This window comes from Halyomorpha halys, unplaced genomic scaffold (genome assembly GCF_000696795.3).
Source record: "Halyomorpha halys isolate HHAL.00 unplaced genomic scaffold, Hhal_1.1 Scaffold331.1, whole genome shotgun sequence".
NCBI classification, from domain to species: domain Eukaryota; kingdom Metazoa; phylum Arthropoda; class Insecta; order Hemiptera; family Pentatomidae; genus Halyomorpha; species Halyomorpha halys.
The window spans coordinates 224,569-246,893 of NW_027116263.1; the positions used below are offsets into that span (position 1 = coordinate 224,569).

At 31.2% G+C, this 22,325-nt stretch overlaps 1 protein-coding gene across 5 annotated transcripts in view; it reads left to right on the forward strand.

Annotated features, from left to right (window-relative positions):
* Positions 1-18,551, forward strand: part of LOC106681373 (SCY1-like protein 2) — a 25,346-nt gene extending 6,795 nt beyond the window's left edge. For all 5 annotated transcript variants that reach the window (XM_014421652.3, XM_014421651.2, XM_014421649.2 and 2 more), the window contains 7 exons: positions 1,089-1,211; positions 1,936-2,049; positions 3,827-3,959; positions 4,986-5,196; positions 7,983-8,144; positions 9,180-9,286; positions 12,682-18,551. In XM_014421652.3, the coding sequence (XP_014277138.1) occupies positions 1,089-1,211; positions 1,936-2,049; positions 3,827-3,959; positions 4,986-5,196; positions 7,983-8,144; positions 9,180-9,286; positions 12,682-13,034 (1,203 nt within the window). In that variant the 3' untranslated portion in view covers positions 13,035-18,551. The remainder of the gene's footprint in view (positions 1-1,088; positions 1,212-1,935; positions 2,050-3,826; positions 3,960-4,985; positions 5,197-7,982; positions 8,145-9,179; positions 9,287-12,681) is intronic.
* Positions 18,552-22,325: the final 3,774 nt, after the last annotated feature.

Genomic DNA, 22,325 nt, shown 5'->3' on the forward strand with positions numbered 1-22,325 from the left:
TTGTTTATTTTTTTTTTATTTTTCTATACTTACTGTGGTTGTTATCTTGTTTTGTTTTTAGCCCTGAAGAAGGCTAGAAACTCTAGCCGAAACGTCGGCACATTAAAATAAGTTAGTCATACTTATTTGTGTTTCATTGACCGCACCCCCAACCATCTCCTCATTTATCATCCACGGTCAACTATATCTCATAATTATGAATTTCTAAATTATGCATTTATACTTAAAAAAAGGACAAGATGATGGTTTTTGCCATTTTATATAAATAGTTCTAATTTTAAATTTTAAATTTATTGTAATTTTTTTTATGTATAAAAATATATACAGCCAGTAAATTTACTGTTATAAAATTACATGATACAAATATGTGGAGAATCTACTCATTGATAGAACTCTCCAATAACATTTCTAGAGGAGATTTCGAGGCCATCTTCTATTCAGTCATCTTGGAGGATTATCAGGTAATGAAGGAGAAGCCAGGTTAGGAACAAGTGAGTTTAATGGGCTGGGAAGTTTATCATGAAAGGATTGGTATCTGGTTCTGGCCACATTAGCAGTATATGAAACATTGAGATCACGATGCATGACTTGATTTGTGAGAAAGTAAGGAGCACTAAAGGATTATACAAAGGATTGGATCCGAGAGGAATTTTATGGTTTAGTAGAGCCCCAAAGCTTAACTCTATATGCCCAGACAGCTCTTATAGTCATGTAGATTAGTCTTTTGTAATGGATTGTAAGTTTAGACCGTTTGTATAGTAAGTGCTGCAATAGTTGGAATTGACGAGCAGTTTTCTTTCTTTTCAGTCTTGTATTTAACCAAGGGAAAAACCTGTCAGTGGAGCATGATATTGACTAAATCATCTCCTTACATAACCGTTGGTTTAGAAATAATACTTCCTTATTGTGTATTGAACCCAAAACCCTTCATGGGTTGTAGTTGTATAGGTTTTTTTGGTTTGTAAAATTTAACTAATATATGAATAAGATCGATTACGATAAGATATATTTATAGATTATGTATGTAAAATTATTACATATTATCTATTAAATTTTTGGCTTTAATTTACTTGTTAACATATTTTTAGATTTTACTTCTGCTTATGCAAAGGATGGAATTACTTTTAAAAATGACTCCTTGCGATGAAGTGAAATCAGATGTTTTACCTCTTTTGTACAGAGCGCTCGAATCTGATTCTCAAGAAATTCAGGTATCATGTCTTATTTATTTTCATTTTATTTATTGTTTTAATGAATATTATCATATTGAAATAAATATTATTTATAAAAATCAATGACTTTTGCTAAGTGTTGAGGATACTGATATGGAAATAGAATATGTTTTAAATAAAAGTAATAATGAATTGACGATAAAAGGTAACAAATCAAAATGCCAACGATGATTGAATGATATTTTTAATAAGGCATTTGTTGTTAACTGTGGATTCAAAATGAGGAGATGATTGTCAGGGGTTGCGATGAGTAAGGATATGTAAATAAGGAAAAACTTGGTTATTTTTGTCGACGGTTTGGCTTCAATTTCAGATATTCATCATAGCTGAAAACAAAAATTGAAATGAGAACCACAACTCAGAGAAAAAACTACCTATATATCAAATAAACTTTTTCTTTCCACCTGTGCCATACGAAATAGACTTGTTGCTCATTTATTGCTATTCAGGGGGCATGTGTAATAATGATACGGAAGCTTTTTTAGAAAATATGTCAGAGCAAGCTAAAAAGGCATATAAATGAACGTTTTAAATAAAGAATGTGAGAATATATAAAAATGATTTCTGTAGTTGTGTTATCAAAAAGAAGACATTTCTTAATTTTATAGTATATTCATTATTTATTTTTAATAACAAGTATTCCATAAATTATATATTTTTAAGAATACAATTTAATTTTCTCTAAACCTGTTGATGATTTCAGGAACTTTGCTTGTCTGTACTGCCTACTTTTGCTAATTTAGTCGAGTACCCAGCGATGAAGAATGCCCTACTTCCTAGAATCAAAAGGCTGTGCATATCAACTTCTCTGATATCGGTAAGGAGTCTTCATATCTTTATTAAACTCATTCCTTCCTTTACTTCTCTGATATCGGTAAGGAGTCTTCATACCTTTATTAAACTCATTCCTTCCTTTACTTTGTAAATTATGTTTAGATGTAATATTTTATAATTTATTAAAATAATTATAAAGATTTTAACTGTTTTTATCATTCTCAGATCTAAAATATATAGCTTTGATGATGACAAGATTTAAATGATTAAATTAAATATTAACTAGATATGAGAATTTTTTTAAAATTAAGATAATTGACTATCTCAGGGTTGGTTCTCTAGCAATCAGAACACAATTACACTTAAATGAATTAATGACTACTGTAAAAAGTTGGTATTCCATCTGAGAACTGCAGTTGTCCACTGTCCACTATTTCCTTTTGGACACCATCTCGACCTCTTCCAGAAGTAGCGAGATGACACATGACAATCCTCACAATCCGGAAAAGGCAAGCTGAAAACGTTCTTCTAATGCGCCAACCTCCTACATACCTCCTTATTTTTATTTATGCATTTATTCCTGCCTTTTGAGCTATATGGGCGTGCAGCAGCAGTTACACTACCAATCTAACTACTGTTAATAAATCTATTTACAACTTTAACAATAAAATTTACAATTTTTGCCTGCAAGGTTCAGTTGTCTGCGCTCTTCCGTCTATACTGTAATATTTAAAATAAAAAAAAAGTAATTTTTAGTTTTTATTAATCAGATCTAAAATATAGCTTAGAAGAAGCCAAGGTTTAAATGACTAGATTAAATAGATATGAAAATTTTATTTTAAATTATATATAACATTATTGACTCTAATCTCAGACAATCTGAACACAATGGACTTAACTAAATTAATGGCTACTTTTACAAATATTCAACAAATTAGCAAAACTAACCAATTTATAATCTTCTTTGATAGCTGACGGTTCTTGATGTCTTCTTTTTAATGATGGTACCTCTGACAGTAAACAAGGGGTTAGTCTTCTACTAGTTTTCAACACAAATCTCATCCACCGGCGATCCAAACAAAAAGTGTTTTTCTTCCTTTCCGTCATCTCCTCGGTGCCTAAACAACAAGTGTCCTAAATAAAGAGTGTCCAGTTGTCTCCCTTCTGTCTTTAATGTTCACTCGTCAATTAAAAAAAAATTGATTGTATCACAACCACTCTAATTCACTTACCATGATTCATGATGCAAATACTTCATTGATAATTCTTATTGTCTTCTTTTTTCTTCTTAGATTAAGTTTTAGTATAATTGTGGTAGAGAAATAACAAATGTTGAAAAATTTCAACTCGACGTAGCAGTAGTTCCACAAACTTCGGAAGGACACGTACCGCCATCTTGAAATATTTGAAATGACTCTGTTTTGGACTCCATAAATTTTGAATGATGACATTGGTTAGCTTGCTTTTTGGTTTATTAAAAGAAAATCAACAAATATTGTAATGTTGATACATAAAAAAAAGCATACTAAAAACTATTTATATATAAAAGATAACTATTCATAAAAAAAGAGAATGTTACAGTATATAACTCCTTACTACTTTGTCGATCACAGCATATGTCTGCTCACCACCTTCTTACTCCTTTCCTTCCTCCCGTCCACTATTCCTTATCCAAACAGGTATTACTGGAACCAAATCTATCTCTACCGTTACAGCGATAGGATTGTGTCATGTAGTTTGTTTTTTTGTAAGATTAAAACAGTCTATAGTGCGTAATAAATGTGAACTAGTCTTGTTTTATAGCAAATCTCTTTGTTCAGGTTCGTGTCAACTGCCTCGTTTGCCTCGGAAAGCTGTTGGATCATTTGGACAAATGGCTTGTGCTGGATGAAGTCCTTCCTTTCCTCCCACAGATCCCGTCTAAGGAGCCTGCAGTCCTCATGGGTATTTTAGGTAAGATTATTTGTTCTTTAGGTATTCATGAATTAATAGTCAAATATTGTGTTTTAATAATTATTTTTTTATTATATCAGATATTAACTTCCTTTGTCACAGCTTTGCCTGCTCTCATAAATAAAGAATTTATAGAATTTGAACTAATACTTTTTTAACTAATTTAATATATTTTTTAATTCATTGCTTGAAAGTGGTTTATATTGATAATAACATCAGCTACAATGATCCATTAAGGACCATGATGAACACACGTGGATGAACACAAACGGTCTAGTTGTGAATTATTATGATCACAATAACAATTAAAATGCAATTAAACCAAAATGGCCATACTGGTCAACAGGCAGGGTTTGGTAATAAGCTCTAATAACCACAACTTAAAATTAAAATGTCCAAACAAACATCAAACATTATTTTTATTTTGTTAGAAGTTTGTTTTGCTTTAAAAGATATAGAGATTTATACTTGTGTTGTAATGTTTATATGCTGGATTAACGGCCAGTAAGAATTATTTGCCTAACAACAATACAAAAATCTATGGCTTAATATCAGTCGGTCAGTTGCCTTTGTATAGTCACCAGATCCTTTCTGCATAAATTGTTAATAGAGCGCTGTATCAACTCTTGAACAATTGGACTTAAAAAAAACATCTTCTCTGACCTTTCAGAGCGGTTAATACTCTCTTGAGGACCCATCTCGTCTCTGACCCATCAGAGTTGTTCAGCAGTATTCTATTTTATATTTTCTAATTTTGTATGTTTTGTTTATTCTTTAATTTAATTTAATTTTTTCTTAAAAGACACTTTTATTTTAATTTTACTTTATGATTTCAATTGTTAGCTTATCAAAATAAAGGTTTACTATCCGAGCCAGCTTGTTTTGTTTTTTCTTTTTAAAGCTTTCCTTCAGAAAGACGTTAATTTTAGGTGGCTTTAAAAGTTTCTGTAATCATCTTATCCTTTTATATTATTATTACTTTACATTTCCTATACCTAAATTCTTGTATTTTATTTTTTCTATCAGGTATTTACAAATTGGTGTTGAATCATAAAAAAATGAACATGTCTAAAGAAATGATGGCACAAAAAGTGATTCCATTCTTGATGCCCCTGAGCGTTGAAAACTCGCTGACTCTGAATCAATTCAACACTTTAATATATGTAGTGAAGGAAATGGTGGCGAGGGTGGAAACTGAACACAGGGTTAAACTTGAGCAACTTTCAGATCAAACCAAGTAAGTCTATTATTGTTAAACTCTAATTTACAAAAGTAAAATTTTATCCTGATTTTACATATAACTGTTCTGTGTACACTTTATGATTGAGGAGATGATTGGAAAAGGTGTCGTTGTGTCTATAGGCCTTTTTTTCAGAAAAATAACTATTTTGTTGAGGTGTCTTTCCCCATTCGGGTGTTACAATTATTTTTACTTTCACTTACCAATATCTAGTATAAAAAGAAAAGGAAAGTATTCCAGTTTTTGACAGGAATTCATGTTTTGAGGTTCCCTGAGTCCAAATAACCTAGTCTTACAAAGTAGTTTATGTGTTTGTATAAAAAGCCTAGCTCAAAAAAGTTGTACGAAACTTAAATTATTAATTTAAAGCAAATCTATGACTGGGATGTGACAATTTTTTTTTATGAAATCGACTGTCCAGAAGTGCCAATTCATCGAATAGATTTTTCACACGTTTTTGATTTTCTCGAAAACAAGTAAGGATTTTGATCAAACTTGGTATGATGATGTACAATTAAATGTTCTTTAATATCAGAAAAATGAGGGTGATCAGAGTGAACAGAGAAAGACTAGAGCAGATTCAGAATTTCAAATATCTAGGTGCTCATCTCAACGAAAGCGGCTACATTGATGAGGAAGTTTCTCAAAGTTTGCTTCGAAGGAGTTTCCTGGGCAAAAGGGAGGTGACAAGAAAAACTAAAATAATGATCCACAAATCGACATTCCTCCCTATTCACTCCTACTCTTCTGAATCGTGGACCCTCACCTCGAAACACAAGAGGCGGATCCAATTCATGAAGATGCGGTACCTTCGTAAGGTGGAAGGAAGGACACGACAAGATAGAGTACGGAACAGTACCATTCGGACTAACCTCGGACTCATACTGGCTGAGAGCATCCTAGAGGGGCACCTATAAGATGGTTCGGACACCTTCTTCAGATGGACCAGCAAAGAACTACCAGAAAGACATATGAGACTTGTATGGAGGGAAGAAGGCCAACAGGAAGACCATGCATTTCCTGGGAGAAGAGTGTGAAGGAGGCATTCAGAAGGCGAGATATGGACTGGAGTAGGAGAAGGGAGATGGTCCAAAAGTGAGATATCTGCAAATTGTAACCCCACACTGCACAAGTGGTAAAGGGGATAAAATGATTATGATGATGATGATAATATCAGCCAGTCTGGGAGGGCTGAAATGATGGAAAAAAACAAAAAAAATTTAAGCACTTTTAATTTTTTTAAAAATAATTAGCCACTTTGGATTGTTAATAATAATAAAAAATGTATAAATATGAATTATGAATGACTGGAAAATCTGAAACTGCTGAACATATCTGATCTCTTCCAGTCACAATTATTTGTCACAACTTAGTTATATTTTGTTAAATTGTAGTATTCTTGGCAGTAACAAAGATGATATCCATTATTCTCATGTCGAGAAACCCTAAAATGCAGATTTTTATTGCAGTAGAAAAAAAAAAAATGTAGCAAATTTTCGCCTTGCAGGGTGGTGAGGGAAAGTAGTGTGCACTTCATCAGATTTTTTTAACATAGTGTTGTGGATCTTTTTTGATAAAATAAAGGGAAAACTTTCCCATTTCACAAATAAAACACTCTCATAGTCTCCCCTATGTATCTCTCTAATGCTAGGACTTTTCCTTTAGTGCCACATATCTATTACCTTTTTTTTGTTTTTTTTTTTATGACCCCTTTCCTAGTCATTTCTGACAAATGGGAGTTATCTAGAGGTAACCAACCTATTCTAACCATGGTGGAGTTAAGTTTTCATTAAGTGGGAGCACCACAGTAATAAATTGACCCTCTAGGCCGAATTCGAACTGACACCATTGCATTCATGAGGCAGTCGCTTAACCCTTTCGCAGTGTAATAAAATTACTAATTCTGGTCCAAAAATTTCTAGTTTTTTCATGTTTGGAAATATTTGGGCATGTAAAAAAAAAAAATTATATTTACCTTGTAAGTAATTAGTCCGTATATGAGATATTTTAAAACACAGGATATATAAGCCGACGTCACGATCCGGACAGTAGTATCATGTTCCCTTCCTCGTTTTTTCATTCAGAAAAATGATTTTTAGAATTGATCATGCACTAAATGAAGAATTATGTGATTGGTTTCAAAGTTGACAGCATATTGAATTCAAAACTAAACCATGTCTCCTTCTTCAGTTAAAATAATTTTAGAAAACAGAGGAAACAAAGAATCAAGCAAAATTCTTAGGTATCTTTGGTAGACTAAACAGTTTGAACGCCTTACCTGCCCATGCTTAGCATGAAATAAAATGAATGGTATTTGACCCTCTGCACAGGATTAAACTGTCAATGGGTCAACTCCCTCGGCTACAAACGACCCATACCTCTGCTACCTGCACCTGTTCTGAGAAACCTTCTCGTTTGGTGACCAGTTTAAGAATCCCTTTGCCTGCCCTTGAGGTCCTTTGTTTCCCCTCTCTCAATTCCACAGTCTCCTTGGTTCACTTAAACTATACCATATATTGTAGTGATCCACTACAATAGACCACTCATTTCCCGCAACCATCTTCTTATATAAAAATCTATATTCGACCACCGAATTACTATTAAGAATTTTAAAAAACTTTGGAATACTATATCTCTGAACTATTAAATATTAGAAGTATAAGCACTTTTAACACCCATCTCCTCAATTTAATTGATTAAAACTATGATATAGACAGACCCATTTTTTATTTTAAGAATTCTTCAACGTTAATATCATAATATTCTTTCCTATCAATTTTCAGAGCCTTAGAGACAACCATGACACCGTCTGTTATGAAACCTCAAAATCCTGTTCCGACAACCGAGGACCTGTTCAGCTTTAGTTCTCCGAGTAAATTAACTACTACTGTTGCCAATAACAGCTCCAACAGTTTTTCTCAACTCACTTTGCAAGACAAACAGCGGTATGAATTACATTTATGTTTATTTCTATAAAAAAATGTTACTCATGATGTAATAACTAGCTGGGTGCTCTCTTCTACTCCCTCGCACTTGTCAATTTGGATTTTCTTAACTAACTTAAAATTTAAACAAAAAAATGAACTGGTGTGTCCCTGGGACGTTTTCCCTGGATCAGATGGCTGGACAATGTGGAGGAGGATCTAGAGTGGTTGAATGTTCAAAGATGAAGGAAGACAGAAAGAAGTGGTAGAGATTGGTTAGCTATGGTGAAGGAGGCCCAAGTTCTTGCAGGCAGTATAGTGCCACAATAATGATAATATTAATAATAATAATAATATTGCATATAGGATAAATATTTCCAAAAACATAGTTGAATAAAATTTCAATACAGATAGTAATAACCTGTTTTTAAGATTATCAACCCCTCTAAAATTCACAAGAACCTTCAAAATATTGTTCAGTCTCTTCAAACTTCTTAAAAAGTTTGTATCGTGCATTAGCTTCCATGTGTATGAAGTTATTATTATTAGAGACATGTTTCTATGTAACCTTTTAATTGAGTTTAATGGTTACTCCTCTGTTCCTATGAGTCGAAGATTAAATTTTGAATGTAATCTTTATAAAGTTAAATTAGTTTAAAGACCTCTAGCCTATTATGTTATCAAAACTATTAATTAGATAGTTTGGTAGATAGGTGATTTGACTGAAACCTGGGTTGAATAGCCTGCAAAAAGTTTTTAAATTATTGGATATGAGGCATAAATTTATATTTAAGATTGTCCTTGAGGATGTCCAAATTGGCTGAAATGTTGGACTTTTAAAGAAATAAAAAAGAGTGTTTTGAAACTTAACTTGGAAATAATTAGAATTCAAGTTTGTTCATTTCTAATTCTATTTATTAAAAAAAAAAAAGAAGCAATATTCGGCATATTGAGTTTATTTTGAATTACTGAGCATTATATTGCGTGAATAATAATTTTTGTTTTTTATTTTTACTTTTTTATCTTTTGAAAATTATGAAACATTTACTTTTACAGTATTGTTCAAAATTCCGAGTTGGAGAAACGCCACAGTAATCTAGCCCCATTGGAACCAGCGACTGCACAGCCTCTCAAATCGCCACAGCCTGTCAAGGATCTTACAGGTTTGATGAATTATGTTTTTCTTTTAATGCATTAGAGATACTAAGAGAGAGAGAAAAAAAAAATCTTTTTGATATTTCAAGAGATTAAATTGTGTAAAATGTGTTTTGGTTATTAATTTTGATCACCAAAATTGATGTTGGGAACCATTAAGCTACATTTCATTTTAAAAAAAAAAATGAAAGATGTAACAGAAGATGGCCGTCCGCAATTCACCCCTATGTCTAGTAGAAAATAGCAGCACTAGTGCCCCATGTGGCCGCTATAGTAAGAAGAGATTCTCTTGCTAGCAGTGGCATAAAGAAAACGAGAGAAGAGCACCATTTTTTCTTCTGCGAGATTCAGATATTGACCACGCTCTTCTCCTGAATTCAAGATGCAAGAGTAACTCCAGGAAGTGACTCCCTGACTAGGGACAAGATCCCGAGAGAGAGTTCACTTAAATTTTCATTACCAATCAACAGTAACCATCTTCATGCACAATGATTCATCAGATTTTCATGTTCAACGATACATTAATAAATCATCTTTGCTGCCCCAAATTCACATATGTTACCTAATGCTACCCTTTTATAACTTGTAATTATGCCATAGATCTAGTATATTGTTTTTCTCTTCTTCAATATCCGCAACCCTATAAATTGTTAATAAATTAATTTTCTTCCACTTTCTAATGCTTCTATTAAAATACAGTCCATTAATATTAGCCCAACCAGTATTCTAAAGTGAGTTAGCATCTGGCTCTCAGTTGAAGGCGTACTTCATACAAACCTAAATGAATTAATTTCTTTTTCATTTTAAGTAAATAAGAAATATAAAATTAAACAAAACAAATAATTATAGCATTACCAGTTGGTATTAATTTAAATGATAAAACATACTATAAAGCAAAAATAACGATAATATTGAAAGAAGATAGTTAACCGTATAAAGTAAATTCTAGGAAGATAGTCCGGGTGGTGGTCAATAAAGGTACCAAATTGTCACCTCACCTTTGCCACATTTACTTTACCGAGGTTTTTACCATTAACACCTATCTCTTTACCATATCTACAACTATTTCTAAGAAGTATTTTTCTATAATTTATTACCTAGTTCTGTATTTAGAATTCTATCACACATTGCTATATTTATTAGTTAGTAACTAATTTTTTTTAATTTGTTAAGGTGAAAAAACTAGCCTCTGGTTTGTCAGGGGTAAATGAAAACAAGATACAAACATTGTAAGAACTGAGAGAACATTAAAATAAATATACAGAGAAAATGTATAAATACATTTTTTTTTTTAATTTATAAAAGAAGTAATAATAATTTTAGGAAGTATATATATATATATATATATAGGTGGATTGGAAACTAGTTACTAATATTCTGGATATTCTTTTTAAGTTGGTTTATATTAATTTTTTTTAAATTTGTTGGGGTGAAAAACTTCCAAATAGAATATAACCTATTCTATATTTTTCTTGTACAATGTTTCAGGATAATTATCTCATATTCATGCACCTATAATCATAGTTTAAAATTGTTTTACACCTACATTATTTAACTTACTGTCTTTCACCTAGAACCACTCTTGTCAATAAATAATGTAAGTGTAAAACAATTTTAAACTATGATTATGTAGATGACACGATTTCATTATGGAAATTGAAAATATGACAAATGTGTGGATTGCAAAGGTGCATGAGTATGGAATAATTGTCCTGAAACATATAAGAAAAATATAGAATAGGTTATATTCTATTTGGAAGTTTTTTCACCTCAACGATTTAAAAAAAAAAATTAATATAAACCAAAATATTAGTAACTAGTTTCTAATCCACCTATATATGTATTTCCTTAAATTATTATTATTATTTTTTCTTTCATATATTTAAAAACACAGAATATTTTTTTACATATTTTCTTATTTTCTCTGTATATTTATTTTAATGTTCTGTCACTTCTTACAATATTTGTGTCTTGTTTTTTTTCATTTAGCCCTGACGAAGCCTTGCAAAGAGGGGCAAAATGTTGGTTAAAAATAAATAATTTTATTTTACTGTTTTGGTACCTTTATTGACCGCCACCCGGGCTATCTTCCTACAATCAATGATAATATCTATATAAATATGGTATAACGATGAAAAGATATAGTAACGATAATGTAAAGAACTTTACAACTTTCCTAGCTACTCAGCTGTCGCGATACTATTAACAAGGCAGAGGTACTTCTTCTCTGCTTGCGCTTGTTGTAGGTGAATTGTTTTTGAAGATGAAAAATTCGCTATTTCTGAAATTTAATTTTTCAGTGTCCTCACTTTCATGAAATTCAGATGAAACTGTGCCTAATGAACTGTATCATGTTGCTTCCGTGAATGCTTGGGACTAAGATGATGAGGTACTGGGCCTAAATGAGTAATTGTTACTCAAATGAAGGTTTAATAATGAAATTGTACTATTGCATTGGTCGGCAGATTAAACATCACATAATTACTTATAGTATCTTACCGAGAATGTAAAATAATATAAAAATTCCACTGATATTATCTCAAATAATGATGCTAAAAAACCTTTCCTCATTTAAAAAAAAACTACCAATAAATTACTAAACTGAATTCAATTTACAAATTATCGAACGGTACCTCAAAGCACTCTGCCAAAAACTTAGGCAAATGTTTCCTACATGTTATGTGCTTGAGGAATCCCCGGGAAAGTATTCCCTGGGTTAAAATGTTGGAAATATTACCCAAATTAATTACAATTTGCTAGTAAGCTGGTACGAATGGTGTGGACTATATTTGAAATAAAATTAAGTATGGTGAAAAGTGAAAATGAAACCTCTATTCTTAAAATTGTTGTAAGACAATTGATTATAGGCGGGTTTTGCCAAAAGGGTTTACACGGTGGATAGTTTTCAGTATTTAAATTAATTTCGACTATTGATTGAAATGGGGTTACATGAATAATAGAAAATCTTGTAGGTTACTTGGTGGTTGATTGTAGTGATGTTTTATTGAGGTTTTAGTGGAACTTGAAGACTGGTTTCTCTCTTATGCTTTCTTCTCTCATCTTGCCTCTGTCCCTCTTGCCTGAATGTGGTGAAGATCTACTCGCTCATTGTGAGTTGTTGAACAGTAGCAAAAATGGTGTTGCTTTAATGAGATTGTGCTCACTCTTCAACCTGTACAGGCCAATATGTTTACAGAGCCTCTACTCCTTCGTGTTTGCAAGGGCAGCATCTCAAGTCCCATTCAAAATGCTTGAGGGAGCTTTCTCAAACATATATGTTTCCTCGCTAAAACATATTTCGGCTAGAGTTTGACGACAAACCAGTAAACTTATTTTTGTATACCTTATATTATCTACATTAAGTACATTTTCCCATTGTAAAATTTATTTGTCCTTGTTACAGTGACCCTTCTTAACAGCTCCAGTTTCGACCTAAGCGTGACGAAACCCGTTGGACAGACAAACGGTTATCAAATAATGCCTAAACCGTTTCAACCATTGGTTAACAATCAGCCTAATCTGATGACTTCTACTCCGAATCGTCCCACATTTGGTAATACGAATGGAGCTCCTCAGTCTTCTATACCGAATCGTCCCACCTTTGGTAATGCGAACGGAACTCTTCCGTCTGCCGATTGGGGAGGTTGGAACTCTGGTTGGACTTCTCCTCCTCTCATGCCGTTCCAACAGCAGCAGCAGCAGCAACAGAAAGCTAAACCTCTCTCTACTGCGGAAATAAACGACCTACTCAGTTAATCTTTCCTTTAGAGCTAATTCTAATGGTTAGTGATGGTAATCTTTATTTTTTAACTAAAACTAAGTAGTTATAAAATAAGATCATATAATAATTATTATTTTTTAATAATTTTGTATTTTAAGTTTTATAATATTTATTTTTAATATAATCAATATTTTGTTAATATTTTAAAGACTTATAGTTTAAATGTCAGAATCTAAATATCTATCTTTGTAGACTACACAGTCGACTCCGCTTAATTAGACATCTTAGACTAGAACGTATTTTCCCAATAAGGTAGAGTTCCTGAAAAAAACTTTTAAAAGCACTCTTGTTTATCCAGCTATATAATTATATATAAGTACTTGAGAAATGTTTAAGGGTCGTTTCACAAAATTAATACATTTTGATTAACGCGAATGTCTGATTCTAAATTGTGGTTTTATAATTTTTTTCCCTAACCCATTTCTTATATGTCTCTATATTTATTCTCTGATTCACACATCCTTTCAAATAATTTAGCAAATTAATTAATAAAATATTGTTTTAAATATCAATAAAATACAGATATGATTAGAGTTATTAATTTGGTATGTTATTTAGTAAATTAATTAATTATTGATGACGAAGAACTGAGAATTTGAATCGTTTTAAATCAAATTTCTATAAATAATTTTTAAAATTTATAATTGCCTAAAGGTCAAACTTAAAACACGAATACAATGTATTCAGTATACATATATTCTATTTTTGGACATTTCAGGGATATTGTGTCCCTATCCTCAGCACAATACAATTTACTGTTGCTTTCAAAAACAGTATGTCTATAATTTTATATGATTTGTTAGTTGCATTTATGGTAAAATAAATAGAGGAAACAATTTATATTAAAATACTATTTTAAAATTAATTAGTTAATCAACAATTGTTTTCTATAGTTATTACCTTAAATGAAACTAACAAATTATATAAAATTATAGATGTACAGTTTTTGAAACCGAAGTAAAGACATGCACATGTTAATAAAGAATTGATAATTAAAAAATAAATTAACTTTACATTTACTAGGATTTCATTGTAGGCAAAGTACTGAGAATATGAAGTGATGTGATAATATAAACAGAAACATATGATGTCTTGTACGAGACTAGGGAACTTTTCAAGATGATGAAGAATTTTTCAATGATTGATATTGAAGTGAAATGGAAAAATAATTTTATTCTGGGACAGATGTCCTCCAAGAATAAATACATGGTTCACACATTATGATTATTGTTCTGGCAAACATTTAGAAAGTTTTAGTATCCAGAATAAAATTACATTAAGAACTTAGGTTAATTTCAATTTATAATGGTAATCAATATATGCCTATTTACATTAAAGGGGAGGTTAAGTTGTGTATTAAGTGAAGGAATAGGTGTTGTTTAAAAGAAAGAATGGATGAGGATTAGCGAATGGAGGTTGCATGTATGAAGAGTGAGGAGATCAAAGATGTAGGAAGGTTTTTTAAAGACTTAAAATAGGAAAACACCAAGGAGGTATTGCCTTCTGAAGGTTGGATAGAGCCACTTCAATTTGGTATGCCAATGGGAGATATGAGAGTGTCTGGGAAACCCGAAAATAAATCTTATGAAGCATTTAATGAGTCTCTTCAGTCTCATCTCAAGACCAGCAGATAGTCCTCCGGCAAATCTTCAGGTGAGGGTTGACGAGAACCCAAGTAAATGGAAAACCTTTCTCTGGGAGGACACTACCAGAGAATGGAACCGGCGTTGGATGACAAGCCCAAAAGGTGCTACCTTAAGGAAATATTTTCCCACCGTTTGGTCACGGATGGAAGCAAAGTGGGTCCTCCCAGACTACTGGCTCTCCCAATTTCTCATGAGGCATGGGGGATTTTGAGCCAAGTTTCATGGCCACAGGATAGATTGATATCCCCTATGCCCTAGTTGTGGTGTTCCGGAGACTGCCAAGCACATCATCATAGACTGTATCACCTTTGATGCGTTATGGGCCAGTTTGCTGAGGAAAACATGACTCTACGCCCTCACAAAGAACAACTTCCCTCAGCTAGTAAGCGAAAAAAACTGCCCGTATTACAAAGAATTTGTATACGGGTGGAAAACAATTATTGGACCAAGCCACTTCAATATTCGTCAAAGAAGAAGACCAGACCCTAGAATGCCTGCGGACGGAAGACGCGCAGAAGACTGAACCTTAAGAGGATTCTACATAAATCATTAAAATTGTAAATTGATTGATTAGCAGTAGTTTGATGATTGATATGTAACATCGAGCTGCTGCTGCACACCTGTATTGCTTATAAGGCAGGGGAAGGTGAAAATAAATAAAATAATAACCCTCTGTAGACCATTGAGGTATTGAGGAGAAACCTGGACCATAAAAGGCCATCAAAGGATAAATCTTCTAGCTCCACAAATGGACTACTTGCAACAAACAGTAGGAATATCTAGAATGGTTAAGTAAGAAATATAGAATAGATGAAAATTTAAAAACCTTCTGGAAGAAATTGAGGGAAAAAACGCCTGGTAAAGTGGTATGGATCTGAAAGGCATTACCAAGGAAGGTAAATTCATGGAAAGCAAGTGGTAGAGGAAAACAAGGAAGAATCCTGGGTGGGAAATTTAGGAAAATTTGGAAGGAGGCCATTCAAAATTTAGGCTAAGGAAACCCATAGTTTGAGTTGAAAATCTTAAAGTAAACAAATATCAGTTATATTTTATCTTAGGATGAAAATTATCTTGACATAGAATATTCTATAATTGTGCAATGGCCCATGTACAAAAAAAAAAAAAAATAAATAAATGACAATAATGTAGATTATATCTTTTCACTTTGTTGAGACTGGTTTTTATTGTTTAAATAAATTAATTAGGATACAAGTCAAGTCTCAAAACACTCTTTATTATTTTTCTAAAAGTGTAACGTATTGGCCAACTCGGCCATTCTCAAGTACAATATATTAAATAACAGGTTGTAATTATACATTCAATCTTTACAAAGAACATTATTACTAATAATTTAACATACTTGAATATAAATTTACACCTTACATCCAATTATTTAGAATCTTTTTTCTTGCTATTCTGCCCTGGTCATTAATTTCATTCAAATCACTCTATGGAACAATAAAGAATCATATTAATTTATTAATAAGCTTGCCTTAGGTTGTGTTTAATTAACTCTTTTATCTTAGCACTATTATCACTTTCTTATCACACAATATTTTTAACCTTCCTTACACTCAGGTTAGGTATATAATTGATTTATTTCAAATTGTATTTTAGTCTAAATTCTTATTTCTTTTATTATTAAAAGTCATATCAAAGTTAATTGTAAATGGTAAAATAAAATTTCCCATATTTTTCATAAATTAATTTTGCTTAAAACCTCTGCACAAAAATGAATGTATGATAAAAGCTGTTTTATTAAATTGTCATTGAGGATGGCCGAATTGGTAAAAACGTTGGACTTTTAAAGAAATATTAAAAAATGTTTTGAGACTTAACTTATGTACTAATTAATTTATTTAAACAATAATATATATATCTTGGATACTTATGTGCTATACTTCAAAATTTATATTGACTGACTTTGCTAGAAGAAACTTTTTTTTTTCCCTAGAGATGCTGTTAAACATTACTTTTTCTTTCAAATATCTTGATTCTTAAAAGCTGTTTCTAGGATCCTATCATCGCACTATTTCAGAATTTCTTAACACTCTTAACCGTAAGATTGGTAAGGTTTGGATTGTCCTAATCAACCAATGTTGTGTGCCAATGGTGGAAATTTACAATGTTTAATTAGCGATTGCCTCAAATATTTGCATTAATCGTTGATTAAGCGAAGTCGACTGTAATAATTTACATTAGTTAAGAATTACTATGATTTCTAATATAAGATATCGAAATAATTGTAAATAGCCGTTACTTAGTCAAAAATAATGTTACCTAAAATTATATAAAAATTACCGTAATTATTATATTTTGGTTAGCGTTTAAAACAGCTATCTGACTGAAGCGTAAAATCATTCCAATTTGAATTAGATTTTTTTTTTTTTCAAGTATCACTTAGCACTAGTCACTATTATGTGTTTATGACTGAGGTATTTTAAATAAATTATTTTGATAGTTGAAGGTGGGTTTAAACCAGAGATTACTTGTTAAAATATTTGCTACCTTTTGAAACTAATAGCTAAAATTGCCATGGTAACGACCCTTATTCATGAATGAACCATTGATTAATAAATATCGTATCCATGACGATTTTAGCTATTAGTTTCAACTATAGCTAATTTTTGCCCAACTCTGCTCTGGACTATAGCAATGTTAATTCCACTTTGCTAACGACTAGTCTGAGCAGTAGGCATTAACATTTTAATAACAATGTTACTGGTAACATTTCGTCGTAAACACACCTTAAAATTCATAGTAGTTACTCTCATTAAATAATTCTTTCTCAAGGAGATTTTGGCAGATCTTGATTTACTAAACTGTAATTGGCATGATTATGAAGGAATAATGGTTCTTGACAATCGGAAAGTTATGAATCAGTTCTTTTTAAATTACTGTATCCTATTGTCCAAGTGTTGTAATAGTTCAAAGTGTCTTAATACAGCTACAGTGTAATCTCAGTAATTACAGAAAAGTTCGGATTTCAGAAAGTATTTGGAAAAATATTGTAATATTTTGTATGGATTTATTTAAAAAAAAAAAAAATATTTGAGATAAAAAAAAATGAGTTCTCCAACAGAATTTCTATTATACATGTTTTTACTTTTAATTAAATTATTTTTATAGATTCAAATGATTTAAACAATAGATATTATGTATTTATAATTCCAACAAAATATAATATGAACACTTCCATAGGAATTAGATTACCTTAATAGTGAAGCTGTAAAAATTTCCACTTTCGATTTTTGTGATTATTATAATAACTTGCCTGTAGATAGCGAAGTTAAAAATGTCCTTTAGGCATGTGAACTTTTATTTCAAAATGAAAATGTTATTGCCTGCTGAGTTTTCTCAAAAGAAGTAACTTTTTTTTTTTTTTACACATTTCGGATTACCGAAGTGTTCAATGTACGGAAGTTCTGATTACCGAGATTACACTGTATTTTCAACTTTTCTACTCTATTCTCTGTTTATGAATGAAATTTTTTCCATTTATCAAGAAATATATCAGATCAGTCCGTAACTTCGTGAGCACTAATAACATGGAAGGGATTCACTATGACCCACTTCTAGGTCAATAAAATGTCGAACCTGTCGAAACTTGTCTCTTGACTGAAGTATTTGTCAATCAGTCACCAATTATCGTAAACATTAGATAGTAGTACTAATAAAAAATGAATATTAATGCTCTAGAATTTTTGGACTGACCTGATATTTAATTATTAGATTCCTCTAATATTTTTCTATGGTTGGTCATTCCAGAATATAAGTAATTAATAATTTGTTAATTTTTTTGGTACTTACATAATATACATCAGACAATTATAATTTGATACCATAGTATGATTTTTTTTATTTTTATTTCATAGCAGATTTTCCGGGTGGGCCATACATGGTTAATACTCTTAATAGTCTCCTACAAAAGACACCCCTAACTATATACAGCATTATAAATTAAAAAAATAAAATAAAGAGATAAAAATAATAATTCTTAATAAGAGAGAAAAGTAAAGTAATAACAAAAATAATGACATTCGTAGACTAAAAAAACAAACAATTGCCCTGTAATGGGAAAAAAACAAGTTATTTTGAAAAAAAGATGAAGAGAAAAGAAAAAATAATGATAAAATAGATAAATGTAGAATTTATAACAAGATATCCTACAGCAGAGCAGTCTGGACTTCAATCTTTGGGTTGAGGTTGGGTTTCCACAGTTGTAGGTTACTACTCCTTTAACTGTTGGCAACTGGGAGTGGAACTTCATGAACCGTTTTTTGGTATAATCATCTATTGACTCCATTTGTAATTTCCGATGCAATGGGCTATTTCTTACAAACCAAAGAGCATTCACTGCATTTCTTAGAACTTTATTTTAAAAAAGATAGTAATTTTTTCTTTTCGTAATGAATACCACTCCAGACTTCACAGCCGTACATCAGCAGTTGCCTGAGAATTGTTTTAAATATAAGAATAGCTGTTTCTTGTTCTAATTTAGATTAATGATGTATATCTTCTTTGTATTCTTTGGAATTTATATGATAGCATTAAAAAATTATATTTAAATTACTTTCATCAATAAAATTCATTAAAAACATTTAAAAATGAAAAATATAACAATCACTATATAACAAACATTATTTTGGTGGCCAACATTCCCTATTGGCGTTCAACTGTAATTATCTCCGAAACACATAATGAACCCTTTTCTATTGAACTCGGTGCCTTATCGAGCAGTGTTCCTTGAGAGATTTGTGAGTTATGAGCTGAGTTGCAAAAGATTGTAATTAAGGTATCTTGTATCAGACAAACAGAAATTTTACAGGTCTTAAAAATACTTTATGATCACCGATTGGTCTTGTTATTTCAGTAAAACTTATATTTTAGTTCTTTACAAATATAAAATTTACAAAATATAAAAATTAGAGAAATCAAAAATAAAATATGTTCACTCAACATATAAATTAGTGCATGATATCTTCATCTTCCTAAACAGTGTTAGTAGAGTAATTTAGATCGTTCAACTTATCAAATGATTTTATGGAGCAGCCAACATCATAAGACGACATTGCTTTTGGAATTCTAAAATATTAAGTAAGTCAAGCTTGATTTTGTTAGAACGACAGTGCAATCGCAAGGAGTGGTTTTCCTCAATTTTTCTATATTTATCATGTCACCAAGACTTTTTCTTTATTTGTTCTAAATTTAGCAAAGATTGCAACAGTTTGTATTTGTTTTACAAAATCCACTCTGTTCTTGTTTTTTTTTTTTTAAGCTAGTCCATTTCACTTAGAGATCCAAGTACTTTTTGATCTCAATTTTGGATCAATTGAACTTAACTCAACACAAGAACAATGTCGTATTTGTTTTATTTTTTAAATTAAAAATTAAGTTATGATTGGTATATTAGAAATTACTGCAAGATATACGATTATGTGCAAAACTTTCTGTACCTATTATAAAATTTAGCACCATAAGTGACTTCTTATACAATTAATCTAAATATTTCGTTTTAAAGGTTACATTTGTAGCTTTGATTTTAGCACATGTTTAATTATTTTTATTGTTTCAATAGCCTTGAGTATTAACAACAGGCTTATCTCCTGGGTTTAATGTCACGAATTAATTTGGATAAAAATACTCTTCATTTAAATCGTTATACTTTGAAAATTAAAATTTTTTTGTGCTGAATTTGCAGTTTATCTATATTTGAACAATTTAAACTAGATATATCAATCTTTTGGCCAAGATTCTACTTAACATTTGAAAAAATGAAAGAAATATGAACTTTCAACTATTCTTGGAGAAAAGCTCCTAAATATTTAAGAACCAAATTTGCTTATGGGATAACCTAATTATATAGAAATATCTTTTTTTTAATGACGCTCTTCTTGGTCATTTCTCACATACCAGGGGGAGGGGGTTATCTACAGGTGACCAACCTATTCTAACCATGGTAGGGGCCAAGTTTTTCATTTTGTGTGACCGCCACTCAATGAAAAAAGTCAACGCCCTGGGCCGGATTCGAACCGTTGCCGACCGCAAATTCTGACCTGTGCCTAACCAGCTGAGCCACCGATGGCCCTTTTTTTTTAACTAAGAACTCCTTGATGAAGCTTACTTTAATAAGAGAATTGTACTTTGAGTTTATTAAATGATTTATACATTGTGGGAAGCTGACCCAGACTGAAGACGATCACTCATACGTTTTCTTGTATGGAGCAGTATACAGTTGATATATTTGGTCTGGCTGTTACCACGAGACTTGTTGCAAGTTAATTAGTTTGTACTGTGAGTTAATGTTAAAAACAAAAACCAAAACAAGAAAAAAAATAGTAAAATACTTGAATTATCTAGAGAATCTCTTTTGTACTGTCGTAAAATCAGGTGAGGTTGTGCCAGTTTTTGAGATTTTTTATATACCATTCCTTTTTTTTAATAGTGTATTCTAATGAATTTAGTGCAGAAAGATTGGTTCACATTTCAACTTGTTTTGGAGCAGAAAACAATTTTAATTGGTAGAGATTAGTGGGATTAATTTTATTTTACTTGAGGCTATGCCACTTTTTTTTTCTTTGCCATGGACATCAATTCAGTTTTAGCCCATTCTAACATTTTTTTTTTGGCAGAAAGCACTGCGGCCAATAAGGCTTGTGTGCCATCCACACTACAACATTGCGTTAGAAACATCACAACACTATAACAAGATTATTAAAGCTTAAGATATATAAAGCCCATCTATCTAATATTAATTATTAGAATAAATAAAATAAATAAAAAAATTATTTCGCAAAAATTAAATTTGTTTTTTAAAAAAAACCTACTTTCTTTCTTAATCAGACAAGTATATTATTATAATTATAAACAAGTAATAATCAAATATTCAGTGTCCCAAAAAATATAATAACAAAAGAAAAAAAGGGTAGACACAATCTTGTGCTGTGAAGTGAACATATTTTAATAAGTTGATAACATGGCAACCAAAAAAGGTACAGTAATGAAACTCCGCAAATAATACTTTAGGTAGTCGGTGAATATACTCATATTGCTTAGTGCATAAAATTAATTTTTCACATCATAAAAACCATAATTTTTATAACTAAGTGATGAATCATAAGTTCATAAAAAACAAAATGTTTTATAGATAGTATTAGAAGGGAGTGATAGCACTTGTTGATTTATCCAAATATATCTCAGCACCATGGTAAATAGTTAAACTTAGCTTTTACAACAAGCTACTAGAGAGCACTTATTTGCTGAATTCCTTGTTGGCCTATACTTCTCCCACATGGCACAATCTCACCTCATTTTATAGCATATTTTTAAGATCCTACTTCCTTTCTTTTATATATATAAAACTAATTATGCATTGTGTGAGCAAAAGATTTATAATATTGTGTGTATTAGGTGAGTTATCGGTGGGCTTTAGCTGCACTATATTCTGTGTAACTCATATAATATAAGTTAATACTTGTTTCAGCACTCACAGTGTATAAACCAAACTTTATTTTTGGTAAGTTTATTTTTAAAAAGTCATTTGGCATTTGCATATTAGTGCATAGTGGAAAGTGTCCTAGCAGTGGGCATGTCTGTCTTCAGAGCTGTGATAAAAAGAAG